At 42.3% G+C, this 23,155-nt stretch overlaps 1 protein-coding gene across 7 annotated transcripts in view; it reads left to right on the top strand.

Moving 5' to 3' along the window:
- sema5ba (sema domain, seven thrombospondin repeats (type 1 and type 1-like), transmembrane domain (TM) and short cytoplasmic domain, (semaphorin) 5Ba) overlaps positions 1–23,155 on the top strand; it is a 182,480-nt gene that overhangs the window by 115,280 nt on the left and 44,045 nt on the right. For all 7 annotated transcript variants that reach the window (XM_065961974.1, XM_065961973.1, XM_065961972.1 and 4 more), the window contains 4 exons: positions 7,867–7,929; positions 8,743–8,841; positions 8,926–9,139; positions 17,960–18,245. In XM_065961974.1, the coding sequence (XP_065818046.1) occupies positions 7,867–7,929; positions 8,743–8,841; positions 8,926–9,139; positions 17,960–18,245 (662 nt within the window). The remainder of the gene's footprint in view (positions 1–7,866; positions 7,930–8,742; positions 8,842–8,925; positions 9,140–17,959; positions 18,246–23,155) is intronic.

Below are 23,155 nucleotides of genomic sequence, written 5' to 3'. Positions count from 1 at the left end.
ATGGTTCTGTGTATTGAAGGTCCAGTTTTTCTCTACTGGAAACACTCCCAATGACTTTGCTTATTCAACTCCCAAATCACATTCCAAAAAAAGCTACAGCGACAGTTTTCTCCAAGAACATCAGATTTTCAAGATTTATGTCAAAAGGTGATTCTGCGTTGACGTCACTGTTAGCCAAAGGCCTTTTCTGAAGGGCATAACATGCAATCAGGTCTCATGATGTCATCCCGATGTTGGGATGACGTCAAATCACAACCATTTCCCAACATTGGAATGAGGTCAGATCACAACATTGGGCTGGTGTTAAATCATGTCTACTTCAGAATCAGAATCCTGACGTTTGGCAGATGTCAATTTATTATTTATTTCTCAAAGTTAAATTAGGTCATATCCTGACATTGGGCCAACGTCAAATCACGATTATTCCCAAATGTTAGTATGAAGTCTGATGAGATCAGATCTCGATGTTTGGCCAATGTCAAATCATGATCACTTCACAAATTTGAGTTAAGGTCAGATCATTACGTTGGGCTGATGTCATGATTTTTTGACAATGTTGGATTGATGTAAGACAGGATTGTCCTGACAGTGTCTTTAAAAGGAAGAAAAGATAATAAAGAAGCGAAATAGGAGCAATTTAAACAATATATTATTTCTAAAAGTTGCACAACAACCTTGTGCAAAGTCGGAAGCGATTGAGCTGAGACTTCATGTCTCTAAGGTAAATGGCAACATAGAGTAAAAGTTTTAACGGCTGCATTCTGTCTTTTTTTTTCTTGTCTAATTTGAATAACGGTGGAAATACGATGAGAACTAACCACAATATGATGTCATCTAATTCCATATCAGCAGCCTGTTTGACAGGTGGGTTAGAGAAGCACATGATGTAATCCTGGTTCTCCACCTGTGAAGACTTCTAGTGGTGTTAGCTCCTGTGTTACTGCGTTGGAGGGTGAGAGTTTCCCCTCTGCACCACCTGGTCACTGATTTGAGCCAAAATTGTCCATATGAGTGTGTGCGTTCAAAGTGTTAGGAGTGGGTCGTTGCTTAAAATAGTGGATTAGGTATGTAAAGGAGAACAAGGCAGTGTGAATGAAAAGTGGAATCACACAGAAAGAATCAGCAGTGTGTTCGTATACGGTGCTTTGTGGTGAGGATACATTGAAGGAAGCAGACAGTCGAGGTTTCAGACTGTCCTTAAATACCTTTTAATAGAACGCTTAAAGACATAGTGCTGATTAAAAAAACATGTTAAGGCTGGCTAACAGCATTGTCTCTGACTCTAACCAGGCCCTGAGCAGGGAATCTTACCATTAAACCAGAGATACAGGGTCCCACGATAAAGTCAGACTGAAGCCCTCCAAGCAAACGTTTGTAATTTATCTTTGTCTTTAACTTTGTTGTTGAAAGTGGAGCTTCAGTGCAAATTCCCGACTTTGTCTGACAATGAAGTCTTACTAATCAATCAATCTATTAAAAACAGATTATCTGTTAACATAGGCTGACATATTTGTGTCTTTTTTTAAAGATTTATGTTTGGGCTTTTATGTTTGTATTTTAGAGATAGAGAGTGGGTAGAGTCAGAGTGTTGGGAGAGAGAGAGAGAGCGGGGATCAACATTCAGGAAAAAGGAGCCACAGGTCGGCTACCAGCGCCCCCAGATTCTTCCAGAAGTTCTTAACAGTGTGTTGAAGAAACTGTTAAATATTTGTCATATTTTCCTACTTTGTAAGACCCCGCTCACATTCTTCAGTTCCCCATTCATCGGGGTCGTTACAAGTGGCAGACAGCTCTTATTCAAACAACCATTACTCCCCTGACACACTTATTTACAATATTCATGAGTTATAATTAGTTGTCACACATGATGTTAGCAGTGTGCCGGCGAGAGGCGGCCTTATCAACACAGCGCCACATTTCAGGAACGACCACATTTGTAGCCGCCGCTGCTCGCAAACTCGCTTTACTTCATTAGTGTTTCCCGCTCGCCATCTTGCTCTTTTTTCTCTCTCTGCTTCTGGTAAAAATAGAATTCATTTTCTAGCACTGCCAGCATCGCTGTGCAGTAAAAGTGATGAATTCTCTTTCCTGCTGCTAATTGTATTTTTTTTGCTGTTTTATTTGCCTATAAAAAATTCATGTTTTCCTCCCTCTCTCCCCCCTGTAAGAAAGATGCCCGGGGCAAGATTATCTTATTGTGTCTAAGGATGGGCAAAATTGGGAGAAATGGGGTGTCAAGCTGCGGTTTGGACGGGGAATTGATGGCAGGCGGAGTGCATGGTTGTTAGCCTTGCTAATAGATGGAAATTAACTCTAACATGAATCTGAAAATAAAGGAAAAGAATAAACATGCTCTGTGGCCTCTGGCTTATTCGAGCAGGCTGTAACTTGTTGTCTAGAAAAGCAGACGACTGTTTAATTGTCTGGTGTTTCGTGCATCAGAGACGGTAATATAATTAACATGTTTGTCTTCTTGTTTCTCACATTTTATGCTTAGTTTGCATCTATTAAATCTAATGTTTCTTCACTGACTGTTTTCACCAGGCAAACAGTAGTATTGGATGTTTGTTCAAATGTCTTTGTTGTTGTGTATCTGACAAGGATCTCTGGAGATACAGCACTTAGTAACTGTCCCTCAGTAGCAGAAGAAGGGCTATATGTCCAGTGCCACAAACCCTTTAACCCCTCGTGTACGCTGGAAATCACCTCAGCTCCATCACACTTGTTGTTGGTCGAGTAGTGTGTCAAAGGCAGAGCATTCCTGACAAATATGTGTCAGAAAGAAAGCATGTATTATCTTGTTTCAAACTTTCCATAAACCCAAGTCCGCAGCCAAAAAAAAAGAACCTCATCAGTAATATTAAATGTATTTACCGTATTTTCTGCACTATAAGGCGCACCGGATTATAAGGCGCATAGAATAGAAGATACTGCAGTCAAATGTTTGACTGGGGTTGCGTTATGCATCCACTGTATGGAGCTGTGCTAAAGGGAATGTCAACAAAACAGTCAGATAAAGTCAAACTTTATTAAGCGTTCTGACAACTCCGTTCTCTCCCATGGTAACGATGTTCAAACGTTAATGTGCATATTCACAATATCTCCCAGCCTTGTTCAGTTGTAAACACGTAAAAGAAACACAGTCTGATACCGCTAATTCAAACGTTAGTGCATAACTCAACATTGTTCAGTTACGTATAACACGTAAAGCTCACTTTTTCAGTTCATTCCCCGTCCACGAATCCCTCGAATTCTTCTTCTTCAGTGTCCGAATTGAACAGTTGGGCGAGTACGGCATCCAACATGCCCGGCTCCCTCTCGTCATTATCCGAGTCAGTGTCGCTGAGCGCCGTGTACAACCAGTATGGATCAACCAATTAACCAATTGATCCATATATAAGGCGCTCCGGATTATAAGGCGCACTGTCGTTTTTTGAGAAAATTAAAGGCTTTTAAGTGCGCCTTATAGTGCGGAAAATACGGTAATTCTAAACATCATCCTGAGCCTTCCTTGTGCATGCGGGTTGCCATGTCGCGGACACTGAAGCTTCAGTGTTTAGCCAGCTCTGCATCGGTCCTGAAACCTTTCCGCGCTCTAACCTCTCTCTAGTTTTCAAAAAGCATCTCCCTTATATATCCTCGTTTCTGATGAAGGCGCTTGCGGAGGCTTTGTAGGTCAGAATCAGTTTTATCTGAACCAACTCCCCTACCGGCTTCCATCGCTGCAACACCTAGTGGTTTGCCGTTTTCCCGGCACATCGAGGGGCATCTCGTCCCCGTGGGGGTGCCTTAAAACCGTCTCCTTTCTATGGTGAAAACAAAAACAATTTGGCACTGGAATTTAAACTTAGAAGGAGGAAAAAGTGGCTGCTGCATTGTTGTCAGAGAAGCCAGCTCTTCATTATAGTATGTTTGCTTAATGTCTGATGATATAGTGAAGTCATTTTAGGATTTAATTCAGTAGAAATCATACAGATTGCTTCTACAAGTCTCCTGATAGTAATACTATTCTCTAACTTTCTACTTTCACACCAAAGACACAAAGACAAATTCATTGTATGGGTACACAAACTTGGCAATAAACTTGATTCTGATTTTTTTCTTTTTGCTGAATTGTTGTGAACAGAAATATTTGAGTAAAACTGAAACACTGTATCCTTCCGACTCATTCCCCCTGTTGATGGCAGAAGACCCACTCAGGGTTCAGTACAAGCAAAGGTATTTGAGGGAGAGGATGTGAAGGCAGGATTGGTATTCTCGCAGGCTCTCTGTGTGTGTGTGGCTTTGTTCCAGAGGGTGTGAAGAAGAAGAGTTGGACAGAGAGAGGGGGGGTGAGGGGGAGAGAGAGAGGGGGGCGGAGATTGGGCACTTTTCTGGTGAAGGTCAGCGGGTTAAGCCGATGGGGGATCCTTGGAGATGGGGCCCTGCCGAAAAGATGGTAATACCCGTAGCCATGATTCATCGCAAAGGCATCCATCACCCAGTGTGTGTGCGTGTGTGTGTTTACAATGACGTCATCCCATCAGTACCCCAGCCTGTCAGGGGCTGACAGGCGGGGGCTGTGGAGGAGCAGTGTTTTCATTTCAGCAGGCAGGAGTGATGGACTGCCTGGGAGGGGGCGGGGCTGCTCTTTGATTGGCAGGTGCCACGCTGCTCGCTGTGGTCATGGGAAGTGGATTTCTGTTGGCTGTGTCAATTCTGCGCCAACAGCTTGGCTCCTCGCGGAACACATTAGCTACTTCTGCTATTTCAAATTTATCTGTGTCCTGTTGGGGAGCTGAAGTTTCATTTTAATCACAGTTTTCTTTATATAGCCGTCCCCTGCTGCCGTCTCTCTCTCTCTCTCTCCCCGGTGCAGACCGAGGCAGGTTAATTGAAGGGAGCTGCTGTGGGAGATGGGGAGATGAGCTGTAACTATCAATATGAACCAGAGTCCATTTACAGACGCTCTACAGGCAGCAGGTGCTAAACATAGCTTTATATCACTGATGAATTTGCCTCCATTTTCGGCTCTAACCACACTTACCAGGCAAACCATCTGTATGCTACAATTACATTTTCTATGCTTGGACGAGATTAGCTCGCTTAAAGTTGCTCTAATAAATACTTATTAAAAGTGTAACTCTTCTACTAAAACAGTTTTTAAATACTTTAAGTGCTTTTTATGCTTTTACTCAGAGACAGGACAGTGGATGGAGTCAGAAATCAGGGAGAGAGAGAGAGAGAGAGAGAGAGAGGGGAACAACAAGCGAGAGGGGGGCCACAGGTCAGATTGGAACCTTTGCCGCCCACTTAGAGGACTACAGCCTCTGTTCATGGGGCGTTTGTACTAACCACTAGGCTACCGGTGCACCAGTTTAAAAATACTTACAAAATATCAAAGTCTGACGCCCTGTCCCTTTTTAATAAGCATAGCATAAAGATGTTGAATGTTTGCTATTAGTAAAGTTTGTGATTGAGTAACAAATATAAGATGGGTTATCATTCCAAGTCGGTATTAGCCACTAGCAAAGCATGTCCTTCCAGTTGTGCAGCCAAGAAAGTGTCTGAAAATCTGAATAATGTGAATGACACTTGATTTAAAATCTGCTTATAAAGTGATTTGAAGTTCCGATGAGGAACGATTGCTTTTTGTTGATACTGGCGACCCCTGTGGACAAAGCAGGACCCCTTTACATGACCTTTTTTTCCTGGTCATGTATAAGTAGTAGTTTTTTTTAACTGAATGTATCATTCATCAAAATTTTTTGCAGTGGAAAATGTAAAAATGGCTGTTTCTTCAGTGTGCTGTTCAACACTTTGTCTGACACCTACCCTGCGGCAATAGTTTGGAATATTAAAAATGACGATATAGAAATGGTCGACCTTTATACTGATAGTCTCGTTTGCCTTTTTAGGTCGTACAAAGGCGTCTGTAGTAATTTCAGCGTGTTTTATAACCAGACAAATGGGAGCTCATGGGAGCTTTAAACTTACATTTACAGTGGACTTGGAAACCTTAGTCTGTACCCATGATGGATTTAAAAACTTACATTTACAGTGGACTTGGAAACCTTAGTCTGTCCCCATGATGGATGTAAATCTCCTTTCTCTTAGCTCTGGTTTGGTCAGCTGAATCTGTGAAGAAAAAAAAAATGATTAATAGCTTTTTATTCCACTTTCTCCATCAAGTAGTTACTAAGTTAGTCCGTCTGTCACTGTGAGCTTGGCAGGGAGTGTTTGGAGAGTGATTAGTGGAGCTTTAACTGGTCTCAAACAATCAAACATGGAATCAAAGAATGCGGCTTCCCTCCGATGTGTTTTGGCACCACAAACCATTCTGCCAGCGTTAACAATCAAAAAACAATCACACACTCATGAATGTCTATGAATTTCAGCTTAGCGTAGAGGCAATAAAAGGAATCCCAGGACAATGTGCAGATGTTTGCAGGCTCATTAGGATGTCACTAGAACGGCTCAGTCTGGTGCTTTCAGTCATTAGCTAGAATTTATGCAGAGGCCAATCATCCAAAATCATAAACTTCCACTCCTTCTAGCACAATCACTGAGCCGAGCACTCCGTAAATTTAAACTCAACATTTTGTCCCCCTGAAAGGTATTTGGCAGTCTTTTTAAGTTCTCATTAAATGTGCTTATTCTATTTTATTTTCAACATTTCCTAAAGAGCTATATTCTCTCCACCGAGGAACAAAAAAAAAAAAAAATTGTGATTAACTGAATACCGTATTTTCCCAGCGCTGCGTCTTGGGGCTATACAGCGTTTAGTCACTTCTGCTGAGCTTTAATTAAAGCAAAAATGAGGATCCAGAAAAAGCACCAAGGGATAAAGCTACAGGACAAATTCACAGCTGAAAAATGAAACCGTCCAATGCTAAATAAAGGTGTTTAAGATGAGCTACATTTTGAAGCAGCTTTGGCATTCGGGCCTTAACATTACTGTTATTCTAAGCCCTCCATTTGTCTTCATGGACTACTGACCCAGTTTAGTTTTGGCCTCAATTTTTGGGTTCCTCTGAAGGTTCAGTCACAACTTTGTCCCACTGGCCGATAGTCCTGGTGCTTCAACAACAAACCCTTTTTAGGAGAGGAACGAAGAACATACAACAAAAAGATTGAGAATCAGGTGGATTGATGTTGCATAAAGGCAGACTTTTTTTTTTTTTTTGTCACTTTTAGATGTTTAGGCAACCCTCCTACTCGGGCAGTGAGATCAGAGAACAGGGGAGGCGATGGAGGAGGATGAGTAAAATGAGGCCAGTGACACACAACAGGGGGTCCTCTGGCACCCTGCACATGAACAGCTCATGCCAGGAGAGGGGCATCTCTCAAAGCTCTCAACAGGAGCCAGTGCTGCTCTGGTGGCCAAACAGCGCGTGTGAATGCGCATGCATGAGTGTGTTTGCAGTGCAGTCGTGCAGTGCTGCTGCCTGCATCCATAATTAAGCCCCAGACACAACCATCAACAGGAATATAATTGGCTAGTGGGAGTGAAAGGAGGGGGTGGGGGCGAGTGCTGCAAACTTTTGAGATAGAGAGAGAGAGAGAAAGAAGTAGAAGTTTGAGAGAAAGCCATTTACATGCTAATGCCGTCCTCAGCCCTTCAGCTGCCTTGTCGGGTACCTCGCCCGTCACCCACCAATGAGCTCTTGGCTGGCGAGCCGGTCGCCATGTTTACACAATAAACAAACAGCAATGAGGTTAAAGTCTTTTTCATGCATCTTTTTGTGCATGCCTACAGTATTAGCAACAGTCAGTCGTTGCGTAACTGTTTTGTAGTCTGAAGGACTCAGCTGACTGCTTTTTCGGCCTCTTTGTCATCCCTGTTTTTTTTTTCTTCTCCTTCTTCTTCTTGTTTTTGTTTCCTAGGCGACAGAATGGGCACCGGACGAGGAAACCAGGAGGTCCTGTCAGAGCAAAGGCAAAACAGAGGTAACCCCGAGCCCGCCCCCAATTACAACACTTCATGTGGGTGCTGCCTGGCTCACAGAGAGGCCATCTTGATATGTTCAGGCTCTGGAAGGTCCTTATGGGCCTCATGGAAGGGTTCTGCACAGGACAGCTATTTCAGACCCTTCAATCTGGTTGTTTTTCCTAGCAGTGAAGAGAAGAGGGCAAAGGGGCAAAGAGGAAAACATGTACAAAAAAAGAGAGTAGGGCAAGAGAGTCATACACACAAAAGGACTTCCAGCATAACCAACGCTGTTATCAGCTGTCACACTTTGATTATTTTGTGAAAAATTGTTGCGGCATCATTTTTTTTTTTTTTTATCTCCCAACGCTTACAGAAAAAAGGTTGAAACCTAATAAGACAATCAATCCTCTTCCAAACCTGTGTCACTGCAATTACCTCAGTTCTTTTTTACACAACACAAAGCGTCAGCATTTACAACAAAAAAAAGATAAGAGCATAAAATGTTCCATTACCAATAAATCTATCTCTCATCTTTGGTAAGAAAAGATTTGACTCTTTTTTTATTTTTTTACTCAAAGAAATTCTTGACTTATTATGGAGTCACCGTCTGTCACAAATACGTCACAATTTAGCGTCTTAAAGGATTCTTATTTTTAAACAATGCACTTAACAAGAGCAACACCAGCAGACATTTAATTACTCTGCTTTTTGGTTGCAGGCCAGTTTTGATACCAGAGAACGTTTTGTATATTTAGCCTCAGCTTTCCTCTGCTCTACTGTAACTTTCTGAAAGGTTTTTTTTTTTGTTTTGTTCACCCTCTTCTCTGCAGATTGAATGTCAGAACTACATCAGAGTTCTGCTGGTGAACAAGACTGAGGTCATGACTTGTGGCACCAACGCTTTCCAGCCCCTTTGTATAACCCGAGAGGTACAGAAAACCATGTGTTTGCAATTCTGTAGTAATTCAGCAAAAAAAAAAGCCTTAAACTGCTTTCCTCTCTCTTCCCTGCAGGTGGGAAACATGAGCCGCACGATGGAGCGGGTGAACGGCGTGGCGCGCTGCCCGTACGACCCGCGTCACAACTCCACAGCGGTTGTGACGGAGAGCGGAGAGCTCTACGCTGCCACCGTCATCGACTTCTCCGGCCGTGACCCCGTCATTTACCGCAGCATGGGCGGGATGCCACCTCTCCGGACGGCGCAGTACAACTCCAAATGGCTCAATGGTACAGTGCAACAGCAAGATCTACACAGCATGAGGCGCTGATTTGTTCACACACACCTGGGAGTTGTGTATTTTATTTTAGCAGGTTAACAATGACTCCTCTCACCTGTCTGATGACTCAGTGGTTGATTGGGGAGTCAAAGGAAGGCACTGGCTGATGCACTTTCGTCTTAAGTTCTGCTTTCTTGATTACCCCATTAATTTAAAAAGAGCAAAATTGAATATATCTTTACCCATTAATGAGGATTATTTTTCAATTAACTGGCAAACAGCTCTCATGAGTCCCCAGAGTCCAACATGAAGCTTTTAATCTGCTTGATTTTTTTTCTCCAAGAGCCCTAAACTCCTAAATATGAAAGAAACAAAGAGAAATGATCAAACCGAGAATAGCGGCAAATCTTCCACCATCTTCAGCTCAAACCAGCACATTTAAAAACATTGCTTCTCAATGATAAATTATGACTAAATCGATCCAGATGAGTTGGTTTCCGAGAGTTTTTAAACACAAAGTAAAGTGATATTTGCAGAAAAACTGGCAAAGGGACGCACACTTTCCTTGGTTTCTAGGTGTATCTTTGTTGAGCGTTCAACAGGGTCACTGTTTCATCTAAGGCGTGAGAAATCTAATATAACAGGATTAGTAATCTGATCGGGCCATAACTCTCGCTGGATCCCCAAATAATCCGCACAAGGTTAAATAGTGGGCTAAATTCTTGTGTCAAACAATCTCTGTTTCTTTAAACATTTTCCTGAGCACTGCCTGGAGGTGCAGATGGGCCAAGTGTGCACTTTCGCTTCCAACACAATCACCTCTTTTGTTCCCCGCCAAGTTAGATCAATCTGACAGGGGTGTTTTCAAAGGATTACAAAGACTGTTTGGATTTGGAGTTGTGCGTGGTACACACACACGGTACAGGTCAGGCATAGGAATTGATGGGCTTTATAGAATGGGGGAAAACATGAAATGCTGTCAATCCTGATGGTGTCGGTGTCAATAATCTCCCTGCTGCTGACACCGGGTCTTTTTCCTCTGAACACGCCGCAGCAGAAATCCATTCACTCGCATCCTGACTCCAGCAGAAATGTAGATGGACTCTCCGCGGTCATGTAACTGCTTTTGATAGGCAGAAACGCTTAGATTAATGGATTCATGAAAGTATAAAGGTAGGCAAAGGCGGAGGAGGAGTTATTTTTCAACATCTATTGTCCTGGAAGTAAAAGTCAGATTCATTTTCTGCAGCATGGACAATGTTAGCTGACTGACAAAGCACTTTAAGACCTGGATGGACATGAATCTCTTCTTTGTGAATTATCTGTACAAAAGAAGGTCACATTTGTTGGAAGTCATCTGGTTCTGCTAAAAGATGGTTGTTCAGGCTATTGCATCACATTGGTTACTTTAAACGCCTCTTCAAGTCACTCATGTTCTACTTTTTTTTTTTTTGGAGCTTTTTGTGCCTTTAATGGAGAGATAGGACAGTGGATAGAGTTGGAAATCAGGGACAGAGAGGGAGAGGGGAATGACATGCGGGAAAAGGAGCCACAGGTGGGACTCAAACCTTTAAAGACCACAGCCTCCATACATGGGGCGCGCGCACCAACCACTGCTCCACCAGCACCCCGACATATTCTACTTTAATGACATGACATGCATGGACAAAGTCAGAGAAAGAAAGTTAAATATTTCTTATGAATTAAATACGAAGAGGTCAAGAAGCTGCAGCGACACTCGTAGTATGAAGACCAACTTTAACTTTAACTTGTTTCAGCTGTTTCAGCTTGTGGTCTTCATCAGGGTCATCCAGGGTGTGCCAGAAAACTATACACTCTGCTGCTTAAGAATTACATTTGAAATCTCTCAAAAGTCCAACGATTTAGCCAACAAAATATCTTCGAGCAGAACTATGAAGTGTTTCTGCAGTAGCTATAGTGTTGTTAGAAGAAATGTTACAAAGACATTTTTTTTTGATGAAATGGAAATTTAGAGGATTCATTTTGATCATCACGATCATAAAAATGGTCAAGGTTATGTTCAAAATTAAATATTCCTATTTCCAATGAAATGAAAGAGTAAAACATTTAATCAGAACTTTCTAAATGCTCTAAATGGTAAATTGTATCCTTGTTTTTAAGTTCAATTAGATTAGAATACATTAAAACACTTTATTAATCTCCAGTGAGGAAACTGATCAATTACTCGTCATATTTTAATTGTCAGACATTTGTTTTAATCAATCAGCACTAAATATAACAAGTGAATACAGATTTTAATGTGATGCAGTCTGTACTCATCCAATAACTACACACTCAGAATATTCTTCCTGAAGTCTAGCGATTAAAATGCTAGAAATTCTTGCTCACCTTTTACAGTGATGTCTGATGAAGTTTACGTACGTATCACTGTCAACTTTTGCAAAGTTGTTCACAGGCCAGACCGGCTAGAAGTGCTGCGTAAGACAGAACAGCTTTAGTCCTGAGTGAGGACTCCAAACCAGCTCGCTTTGCTGCCTCCCTCAGAACATTCATCGACATTTTATTACACATTCATTTGGCTTGTTGTGCAGTGAAGACTAAATGGAGAAATATGCATGTATTGGTATTGACATGCCAACTAAAGGATCAAAATATATACGTCTGCAACAATCAGAAATTGTGCATCTCTCATATTCACCTATACCAGGTCAGATATAATATAATTAAAGTATGTTTTGATAAAGTTGGACTGTGGAGAGCAGGACAGCAAAGAAGGAGTATGGGAGGAAGCTAGACTTCAAGGAGTGCTGGAGAGTGGACGGTGGGAGTATGTATAGGTGTGTGTGTGTGTGTGTGTGTGTCTCTGTGTGTGTGTGGCGAAGGAGAAGGGATGAGAGTGTCGCGGGGCAGGGAGGAAGATGAGGATGAGAGGAAAGCAGAGGAGATAGACTGAGGAGTCAGTGAGCGATGTAATTATTCCTCACGGCAGGAGAGGGTGAAATTACAACACACAGCATGCTTCACACAACGCAGGTCTCTGCCTGCGTGTGAGTGTGTGTGTTTGTGTGTGTTTATATATGTACTTAGACTGTATGCATGCTGCACATGCTTCACTGTGTGTCAAAATTAGGAGTGGAAAAGCAACACACACACACACACACCAGGACGAGAGAATGTGGGAGGGAGAAAGATGAGTAGCAGAGCAGAGAGTGGTCCTCATCAGCATAATCACAACCGGCTGCACACACATTCACACACACACATGTTGCTGCAAACACATTTACACACACACACACACACACACACACACACACACACACACACACACACATATCCATGCCATCACAGACAAAGCCTGCGCTGCTCTGTAGCGTCTGTGAGGGTTATGGAGTTTTGTGCCCGGTGGATTCAGAGTGTGAATGAAATTCTCATTTCCAGCTCTAAGCCTCTCCGGTTCAGGAGAAGTGGAGGAGGAGGGGGGGGGGGGGGGGGGGGGGGGGGGGGGGGGGGGGGGAGGGGGGGAGGAGGGGGAGGAGGGGGGAGTAGATCTAATCAATCTTTTGTCTTATTGGATTGGTGGCCTGCCAGGCACCGGGCAACTGTGTACCATCGTGTGAATGAACGACATATGGAGCTGTACATTTCGCCTGTGAAACAATCTAAACAATTTCTCTGTGCTTCCCACAAAGACTTCATAAATAACAACATATTTATCTCCAGTAGATATCTAGTCGCTCTCATCCTCCTCTCAGTTTACATAGAACGTGGATTTAGCCCTTATAAGTCAGAAGAATTGAGCTAAAGTAGCCAATTCTCTTCATAAAAATACACTAACACGCACAAACAGTTGATGTATCAACCTGTCTCAGAGTTTTATCTCAGGCTTTTATAGAGCTTTCTTTTTCTTTTTTTGAGCTGTATCACTCTCAGTTGTAAAGGCTCTTTTCCTTGATTGAAGTGTGTCTGTCGAGAGTGAAAAAAAGAGATGCTTTTAAGGTTTTGTTTGGCATCTCAAAGTACCTGCTTAAAGCCGGGGGAATGTCGTCTCAGGAGGTTGACGTTATCTTGAAAAAGAGTTTGGATGAGCTGAAATGTTCAGTGATCAATTCTGACATTCTTGTCCAGAATCACAGAACCCATCAGCTATATATTTACAGCAATTTAGCATTATGTGTAACACCAACTGTGCAGCTGATTTTCAGGGAAAGAGTTTCTTTTTGTTGAACTAGCGTCTTGAATTGTGAGATTTGAGTGTAAATTGAGAGGAAAGAAATAGTCAACGAGATAAATGCAAATAAAAAAAAGGGGGGGGGGGTGTTGAAGGCATGGTGGTTGGATGATGTGGTCCTCCGAGCGGGCGGCCCTTGTTCTGGTCCGACCTGTGGCTCTTTTCCCGCATGTCATTCCTCATCCTCTCTCTCCCTGATTTATGACTCTGTCCACTTTCCTCTCTCTTCCATCAAGGCACAAGAAAGCCCCAAAAAATAAATCTTAAAAGACTTTTAAAAAAAATCAATAAAAATGGGGAACAAAAGATGAATTACCGTCAGATGGACTTGATTTATGAAATTGCAATTTGGGTAATGGGCTCAACCTTTTTTCACACAAGCATGCGTTCAAAGACAGCTCAGCTGTGATTGGTCAATCCTTCGGATTCCAAATCTCAACACTCAACTCAGGACTTTTTATTTAAGATTATCTAAACCTTTACTCAATGTTAACCCGGCAGTAGGGCAGGGTAAACCTAGATCTCCAGTGTTGAACTCCTGTGGTTTTAGTCATCTCTGTGGACTGCACGGCAAAAGACCAGACACTGATGACGGTGAAGTGAAATCAAGTATAGCAGATTTGTTTTAAATTACCCACGATCACAAATGACAAATTAGCCTCTAGAGACTTTACAGCCGTCTTTCCTCAGGCCCTCGATTTCAAAGACTCAAATCTCCCCAAACAGCAGACAGACATGCAACAGATGGTGCTCGCAAAGAATAGACAAACATCCCCAAAATTACAGTAATCCAGGCAGATCTGCCAATTCTCTCGTTCTTTTTAAGTATTTGACGAGGCTCAAGCGTCCCACACTCAATACATTTTGCCAGCTTGCGTAACGCCATTCAAAACCCTTTTAAGGACAAATGGTAGGAAAGTCTAAAATACCAAATAAATGAGAATTAAAAAGTTTAAAAAAGTGCCTCATGTATCAGCAAGCTCCACAGCCCAGCCCATCCTCCATCATTAATAGATCGTTTCTACATTCCTGCAGACTCTGTTTGTGTAAATATGAACTAGCCTTGCTCTTGTGTTTGATCTGAAGCGTCATGTGATGTTAGCGATGGCAGATTCACTCTTCCAGCTCCCGACCACCCTGCCAGCACCAACAATCTGTTTACCACTCAGTGGGGGGGGGATGCTGGGAAAAAGAAAAAAAAAAACCACCTCTATTCGTCACATTTTTTTTTTTCCACCCACACTGCCTCGGTAATGTTATGCACAATGTGTCAGCTCCACCTGCCCTCTGCCTGACACTCATACAGTATGCATAAACACAGGTACGTAAACACAGGAAGACTCTGGAGAGAGTCCACAAAACAGCTCAGACATGCTGGAAACACACACACATGATTCATTTCAATACACAACTGTTTCATGTAATAACACAATTAGCTCCTTCTAATGGCCTGTAGCACCTAATGCGTTGTGATTCTCTTCAGTCTTGACAGTGACCCAACATGCCTGACCCTGGTCGCTGGTTCTGCTGCGTGCCTGTTAGCAACAATTACCCCTCTGATTAGGGACATACTGTACGATACAGCAAGCAGCCAGACGAGTTGTATTCAGTCACAGACATTAATATTACCTTTGGGTGTCGTGCCTAATTACTATAATAATCATATAACAATTATACTAATTAATCTGCTGTTTGCTCTATTTTCTTTCATCAGATTTGAGCTCGTTAAGCCTTTGATTATAAAACCCATATCGAGGATGCACTCATGAGAACACCACTTCATTAAGTGCAAACTGGAAACGTTGATTAGAGCTGCTAATGTAGGCACAACTGCCGTCCCAGTTTGACCAGTCTTTACAGGGATTCATGGCTCTCGCGTGAAAGCTAATCAAATATTTAAAGAGGACTTAAAAAAACTGCAAATATTCACAAAACAACCACAAGAAGACGCCAAATGATCCAAACAGGACACAAAACGACCAAATGTAGAAACAAAAATGTGATCCGAAAGAACTAAGTAAAGGGGCGCCGGATGGCCTAGGTGGTTATGTTGAGTGCCCAACGTACAGAGGCAACAGTCCTTGTCCCAACGGCTGTGGGTTCGAGTCCGACCTCAGCACTTTGCTGCATGTCTTCCCCCCCCCCCACCCCCCCCCCAACCTCTCCTCACAACATTTCCTGTCTCTCTTCAGCTGTCCTTTCCAATAAAGATAACAATTGCCCAAATGAAGATCTTCAAATTAAAAAAACAAAAACTGATGAAGACACAAAATGATCTAATAGAGACACAAAAGACAACAAAAAAAACATTAGGGGGAAATAGAAAAAACTACCACAAAGACCTCAAACGGCCACATAGGAGAGTTAAGAGAGTTACAAAAAGAGTTAAAAACGAACAACGAGAGAATCAAGTCAACAACAGAGAGGTGCAAAACAACCAGGAGACACAAAAACATCAACAAGACACCGAGAGCGACTGAAAAGAGACACATTACTCCCACATAGTTCTTGATAAATTAATGGAATATACGTCTGTGTATTGTGTTTTTATTTTGAAATTGACCGGATGCTTTGTGCGTTTCCTTGTCTGACTTCCTGTCTGGGTGCTTTACTGCTTTACTGTTCAGCTTGACGCGTGTTTGCGGCGGGCTCTGTCTGCGGAGTAGAGCGGAGTGACGCTGCTGGCACGCCCCTTGATGTGGAAACAGGTGCCAACCGCGCCGCGCTAATGGACCTTGTCGCTTATACGGTGTTGTGAGCCTTTAACATGTCACAGGTTTCATGATGTCTGCTTGCCTTTAGAAACATGCAGAATAACTAGGACTGTTTTTTACACTGTTCCCTTTAATATAAAACTTGTATTTTTTTCTTTAAAGTGTCCTTTTCACCACAAGTTCTTTTCTGTTTTTCTAACATCGATGTGAAATAGAATCAGGGGTTTTGCTGTAGCTGAGTTTACGGCAGTTTTGTCTTTCTCCGCTCCATTTCAAATGTTATTCTCCTTTTAAAAGCCTCATGAGCCCCTGAGGCACATTCAGTCATGGCTGTTAACAGGTCATCTCCGCTGTGTGTGTGTGTGTGTGTGTGTGTGTGTGTGTGTGTGTGTGTGTGTGTGTGTGTGTGTCAACAGATCTCTCCTGCTTTTCTTTTTTGTTTATGGTCTGCAGGCATCTGCAAATTAAGGTTTATTCCTCTGTTTGTGTTAGTGTGCTGTTGTGTGTGTGTGTGTGTGTGTGTGTGTGTGTGTGTGTGTGTGTGTGTGTGTGTGTGTGTGTGTGTGTGTGTGTGTGTGTGTGTGTGTGTGTGTGTGCATTATCACTTACAATAAATGGGTCCCGGTGGGAAACAGAAGCGACAGCAGCAGAGGAGTGTTTTCTCTCTTTTATCATTTCTCTGCACAAGTAGGACTCGTCCTAAAGAAGAAACACACAGCAGCAGAAAACAAAAGTTCCCTGTGATGAAGGAACAGGAAGTAATTGTTAAAACAGCATCAGGAGTCTTCCTTTTTAAGACATTTTAAACTCACTTAATAAAGCAGAAACTTCGCTTGAAGGTCGTTATTTTATGAAAACTACAACAAGGATCTGAGATCGATGAGCCAAGCTTCATTGAGTGACAACTCTTCTACCTTTCAAAACGATCTTAGTATTTGAATTATACTTATTATACTTTTTAAACCTCCTTCCAAGAGATCATATACAAATGTTCCCGTCCTATATCCCTGACCTCGTCAACTGGCAGCCCCTTCATCCCATAATGCAGAGAGGGACGGATCAACCGAGGATTATTTATACATTTTCTGATCAGCTGATCACCAGAGCAGGGAGAGAGGGGACGTGGTAGAGAGGGAGTGACTAAGAGATCGAATAAGCTGAGCTCCATTTGTCGGAATGACAAACAGGAATGTCTTTAAAGGTCGTGCAGAAAGCCAAAACTGTTCGCGTGATGATCAGACACTAATATAATTTGTAAATGTGATTTGAAGAATTAAAATAAATTGAACTATTAAGACATTACAAGTACTTATGAAACCCTAAAAAAAGCAGACGATCAATCAGACTTTGTGGTGATGGAGGAAAAACAAGGACTTCATGAGTTTGAGCTCTTTTTTTTCCCCCTCTGCACGCTCACAGAGATGAATAACTATTCTGTGATGAGTCATGTGTTTACGAAGGACGACAGTAACGTCCCGTTCAAACTGTTTTTTCGGCCGCTTTGTGTGATAACCGACTGAGCGAGGAGGGCCATTAATAATTGGCTGTGTCACCCGAGGTAATAAAAGCAGCATGGGCGTCCTGTTGAACAGACAGAGCTCCATGGATTTACCATCAAAACATCACACGGATTTATTAGTAAGCATTTTTTATCTCCTCTGCTCATCCTCCTCCTTCTCCTCCCACTTCTTCTTCTCTCATTTACACGTTTGACATTGACGCTCTTTTCCAGCACTTCTGAAACCGGAGGGCAGGAGAATGTTTAGGTCATTACTCCAATCAATAATCAGGAATAAAGAGGTCAAAGCTACAACAAGTGCTGCAGAAGATGAATGTTGCAAATATGTCTGTTTCCATAGAGCCTGCATGTAATGATCCATCTCTTCTTTCCCCCACCCCCGGGCAGAGCCCCACTTCATCTCCGCCTACGACATCGGCCTCTTCACCTTCTTCTTCCTGAGGGAGAACGCAGTGGAGCACGACTGCGGGAAGACGGTGTATTCCCGTGTGGCGAGGGTCTGCAAGAACGACATCGGCGGGCGATTTCTCCTGGAGGACACTTGGACCACTTTCATGAAAGCGAGGCTCAACTGCTCCCGCTCCGGGGAGATCCCCTTCTACTACAACGAGCTGCAGAGCACCTTCTACCTGCCCGAGCAAGACCTCATCTACGGCATCTTCACCACCAATGTGTGAGTGAACACAGCTGCATACCTCTCATATTCAAAAGATCATGTGGAAAAATCTTTTTAGTTGTACAGTTGATCTTGAAATGCACAAAATGCCGACCCCACTGAATCCTTCCATCACGCAGTTTCTTTTAACAAGTTGTTATAAATATATTCAGAGGTAGGCGGAAATGACTTACAGTAAAATTTTACTGTACCAAAGTGGAGTTATTGGATGTGTTTACTTTACTGTAATATTTTCAGTACAATACGATACGATACACTTAGAGCAGTGGTTCTTCACTGGTCGAGCCTCAGGACTCACCTCTAAGTCCTTTATGAAAACGTGTGGCCCAAATATTTTTTAGAATTTTTTTTAGAAAACTTCGAACATGTGACAGAACAAAGAAAAGGAACAAAACAAACATGTTTAAAAAGGGCTTCATAGTTGTCCAGGCACAAGTTCCCAACCCACTGGATATTGGATATTACCTGATACAATAGCTGTGTAGGTTCTCAGCCTTCCAGGTCATGGTAAATTCAAAGCTTGATCCAAAGGAAACTGGACTTGGTTAGAGATTTTGAAGACGTCTCACCTCTCCTCTCCTCTTCAGAACTAAAGAAGCCTTTCAGAGGAGAGGTGAAACGTCTTCAAGATCTCTAACCAAGCCCAGTTTCCTTTGGATCAAGCTTTGAATTTACTTGATGCAATAGCTGCGAAGTCAAATCTCTCACATCCAGCCATGTGGATGTGGATTTTGTTGTTGAATATTACGTTGCTGCACTCATTGCTCCTCCTGTTGAATGATTCTCTGCACTCTGCTACAGAGATGGGACAGCTGCATTTTGTTTTTTTGATTCATTCATAACTCTGACAAATAATCAGCCGCACAGCTGGAGCATTAAGCTGTCATTTTGGCAGGAGCGGATCAAGAAAAACTGCATCTTAAAGTTGGTCAAAAGATTTTAAAAAGTGGAAGTGTTGCAGTCGAGTCAGTGCAAGCATGAGTCCCGCAAAAAGAAGATCCAGGGACATATGATGAAACCACAAAAGAGACGAGTGCGGTTTGAGATATAGTGAACTATTTAACTGAACTAAAACACACCAAGCACATTAATTAATTGCTTTTTACTAGGAGTGTCTCCTGAATCAATCAAACTCACCGAAAAGCAAAGTACAAGGCTTCAAACTCTTTTCTTTAAACAGTACATTAGTTGTATTTACTCTCAAGAGTCATCCTCAACAGCTTGTTGTTAGTGTTCAGAAGGTCGGGTCAAGTTTTATTTTGTTATCCAACTATTTGTTTTAAAAAAGCTGTTCAGCATGAGAACAAATGCACTCCTGCTTCCCTGTGAGTATTCTCTCTGAGAGAAGGGAGTAGATGTTGATTAAAATTCTTCATAACAAAAGGATCTGGTTCTGATATTCAACCCCGAGTCAGATTCCTCTGCGGTTTAAAAAGTCTGCAAGAGAACAAAAGCACACAAAGAGATGAGCAAAAACCTTACAAAGTATCACTTAAAATATATTAAAGCTCGTCTGTGACCTTAGTAATTATTACTTCTGAGCAGTAATCTATTCAACACAGAAATGCTTTTTTTTATTTAAAGCCCTGAAAATTCACAAAGCGTACTTTTTATGGAAGCCCAATTCTGCCAGTAGAAGAAAAAGAAGATGAAGTATTCCCAAGGAATCCAAAGGATAAGAAGTCATACTTCTGACATTAAAGGTTGAAACTGGATGGCCAATCAAAACCTTTAGAGTAGATATTCTTAAAAATGAAATAAAAACGTCGGACTGAAGGGGTTAATGGTCTTAATTAGTGGAAACAGATTGAAACTCACAATCATGACATAAAGAAGTCAAAGTTATGAGATTAGTCAAAATATAGAGATAAAAGTGGAACAGAAACCTGATATTGAATCCAGTTTATGTTTGTGTGTTATCTCCGGTTTCAGTTAGCTTCAACCTCAACTTAGCAGAGGGAATACTTAGAAAAAGGTTTCAACTTTCCTGACATTTATCATTTAAATTAGACCAGTGTGTGTGTGTCTGTGTGTGTGTTTGTGTCTGTGTGGGTGATGATGAAACGACTGTGGGGAACAGTTCCTCTCTTTGCCTCTGGCTGTATTTAGAGTGACACAGAATCTAACACAAATGCAAACCTTCATCTCGACGTCACACAGGAGTCTTTAACATCTGTGTAGACATTTACAAAAAGTAAAAATGATTGTAATGATGTTATTATCCATGCATTGCTCCTCAACATTGCCCTTCTGTTGAATAAAAAAAGAAGAAGAGGAACAACTCAACAAAAACAAGCTGTGCAGCTGTGCTCGAGAGCCCTTTCAACTCCAACGAGAATATTAATGGGGAAGAACTGTGACAAACACTTCAACTTCTTTTCATTCAGCCCTCACATTTCATCACTTTATAGGTTTCAGTACTCAGACACTTCCCACCTTTTACAGAAAGAGAGACAATTTTCCAGAGTTTGGAGCCTCCCCGCTGCTGCTAATGATCCGAGTGGATGCATGCAGCGCTCAGCCGCGCTGGAGGTACAGACCGCCTCACACTCCCTCTGGTGTTTGATTGCTCCAGGTGGGAGCGTAACACACTTCATGTGCAGTGCCGAGCTCTCGTTGGGCTTTTTTTTTTTTTTTATTATTATGGTTTAGAAAAGTGTAATTGCATCCCGTTTATTTTTTTTTCTGCCTTCCTAAAGGACAGCAGCATGAGTCACTCCGCTCTGTCCAATCTGTCCAACACCATAATCCAGAGCAAGATTCCAGGAAAGATAGAGCTGTTAATAATTACACTGCAGATTGCTTAGGAAATCTGTAAAAACATATTCATAGTCTCCGAAGGATTATTACTGATTATTTTTGGTGACTTCTTGACACTTTATCTAGACTCATCACCAGGGCGAAACGTCCCCCTTTAATATCTCTTTAGCCTCAGATGAATGGTGGAAAAAACAAACTGTAAGATGTACATTCACCACAATCATTTTTATATCGTGTGGTTCGATGACCCTTGCAGCCTCAAGCATCCATCAGCCAAGCCCTGGATTGAGAAATCCACTGAGAAAATATATAGGAATAGGTTCACTTTGGGGAAATATAAATGCGCTTTCTCTCTCAGAGCTGTAATGAGAAGATCAATAACTGTGGAGTTAGGACGGACTGAATCCAAGGCTAAATTCCCCTTTTTAAATCAGAAAGAACTCTGGAAAGACAGTAAAGACTGGTGGGGTTAACATAAGAGCTGCAGGCCCTTTGTGCTTTTACATAGTTCTTTCTTAAGTCATCCATTTTTTTGTTCAGGCACGATCTCTGCCTCTCAGTTTATCAGATATATTAAAAAAAAACGTCTCTCTACCTGGCTAGACAATACGAGAGAAATGAGAAATGGAAGGAGGGAGGAAGAGAAATGAAAAGCCAGCTCAAAGCCAAACTAAGCCTGTATCGTTAAGAAATGGACTGATAATACTCACTCAGGGGATAAACAGCAGACTTCATGTGCTGCTGAATCCTGCAAAAACAGTTTCCACTGTCACAGGAATTGAGATATATTGCAAATTTGAAGTTTGATTTTTGTTGATCCTCTCCTGAGAAAAGCTTCATTGCAATTATATTTTCACAGTTTCTAATCTGCAAAGTCTGCAAAGCGTCTTCATGGACTGAATTAAGAGCATATGCCACGTTTTTGTGTAGGCACCGGGGGGGGGGGGTTCAAATCCGACCCGTTGGCTCCTTTCCCACATGTCATCTCTGCCTCTCTCTCTCTCCCTTATTTTCCGACTCTATCCACTGTCCTATCTCCACAATCAAGGCACAAAACTCCCAAACTTTACACTTTTAAGTCTGCGAAGTCAAATCTGGTGGTGTCAGATCTGCGACAAGTGTCTGCACAGCGTCTTCATGGACTGGAATGTGAGCATATGGTGCGTTTTTGTGTGGGCATCGGTCTATGTTTGTGTACATAGGCAGAAATAGTGTTTGGTATTCAGATGTATTCAGTGCTCTGTCAGGGGAGAGGCTGAATCCAGCCCCTCACCTTCTGCTCTCTCACCTGCTAAGCTGCCGGTTTTCACCACCACATGGCTGCTTTCCACGTGCCTGCAGCCATCTTTAGTGATAGAACGGAGAAAGAAAAGGGGAGTGAGAAATGGTGAAGGAGACAAAGAAGGGGAAAGCCAGGGGGGAGAAAGAGAGGAAATGAGGATCGGTAATGAGAAAAATCAGCACGCTCCAAGCTTTTGTCGCCGCCGTTCTTTGTCTCCTCCTTCCCTGCCCTTCGTTCTCTGAAGCAGCTCGTCGGCCGTCCCTCCAAAAACTGCCTCCCTCGCCGGGGCTGGATATGTTAATGCAATCACCACAAACACTGTCTCCATCTGTCTGGCCTAAATTGAACAGGCTCACAGCTGCTCCCTGGAGTTTGGAGCTGTAAAACAGAGCAGCAAGAGTTGGAACAGAGTACTTAACGTCTCAGTCGGCTCTCGGTCTGGTCCAGGTCTCGATGCTAAATGACCTCCCCTCCCTCTGTAGATGTAAGCTATGATGCTCTGTGACCGAGTAGGATGACGTCTCGTGTATTGTATTCTCCCTCTGGTGTCTTCAGATTATCAAAAGAATCAACTTCCAAATGAACCCAAAACGTATTTTGATTATGAATTAAACGTTTGTAGTCGTCAATTTAGCAGAAAATGATTCCAGCTTGTCAAATGTGAGGAACTGCTGGTTTTCTGTGATTAAGAACAGTTCCACATATCTCCACACACTAAAGGCACAAAATGCCCCAAAAAAAAAACAAAAGAAGACATTTTGCCCCTAAAATTTCCAAAGAAATGTGAGAATTTCTCTGCCCTCCATTTTTTTGTCTTGAAACCTGGACTCAAGCATTTTCAAATGTCACCTGTTAAATATGACCT

Source organism: Labrus bergylta, chromosome 13 (assembly GCF_963930695.1).
Source record: "Labrus bergylta chromosome 13, fLabBer1.1, whole genome shotgun sequence".
NCBI classification, from domain to species: Eukaryota; Metazoa; Chordata; class Actinopteri; order Labriformes; family Labridae; genus Labrus; species Labrus bergylta.
This window is presented reverse-complemented; position numbering and strand designations above follow the sequence as displayed.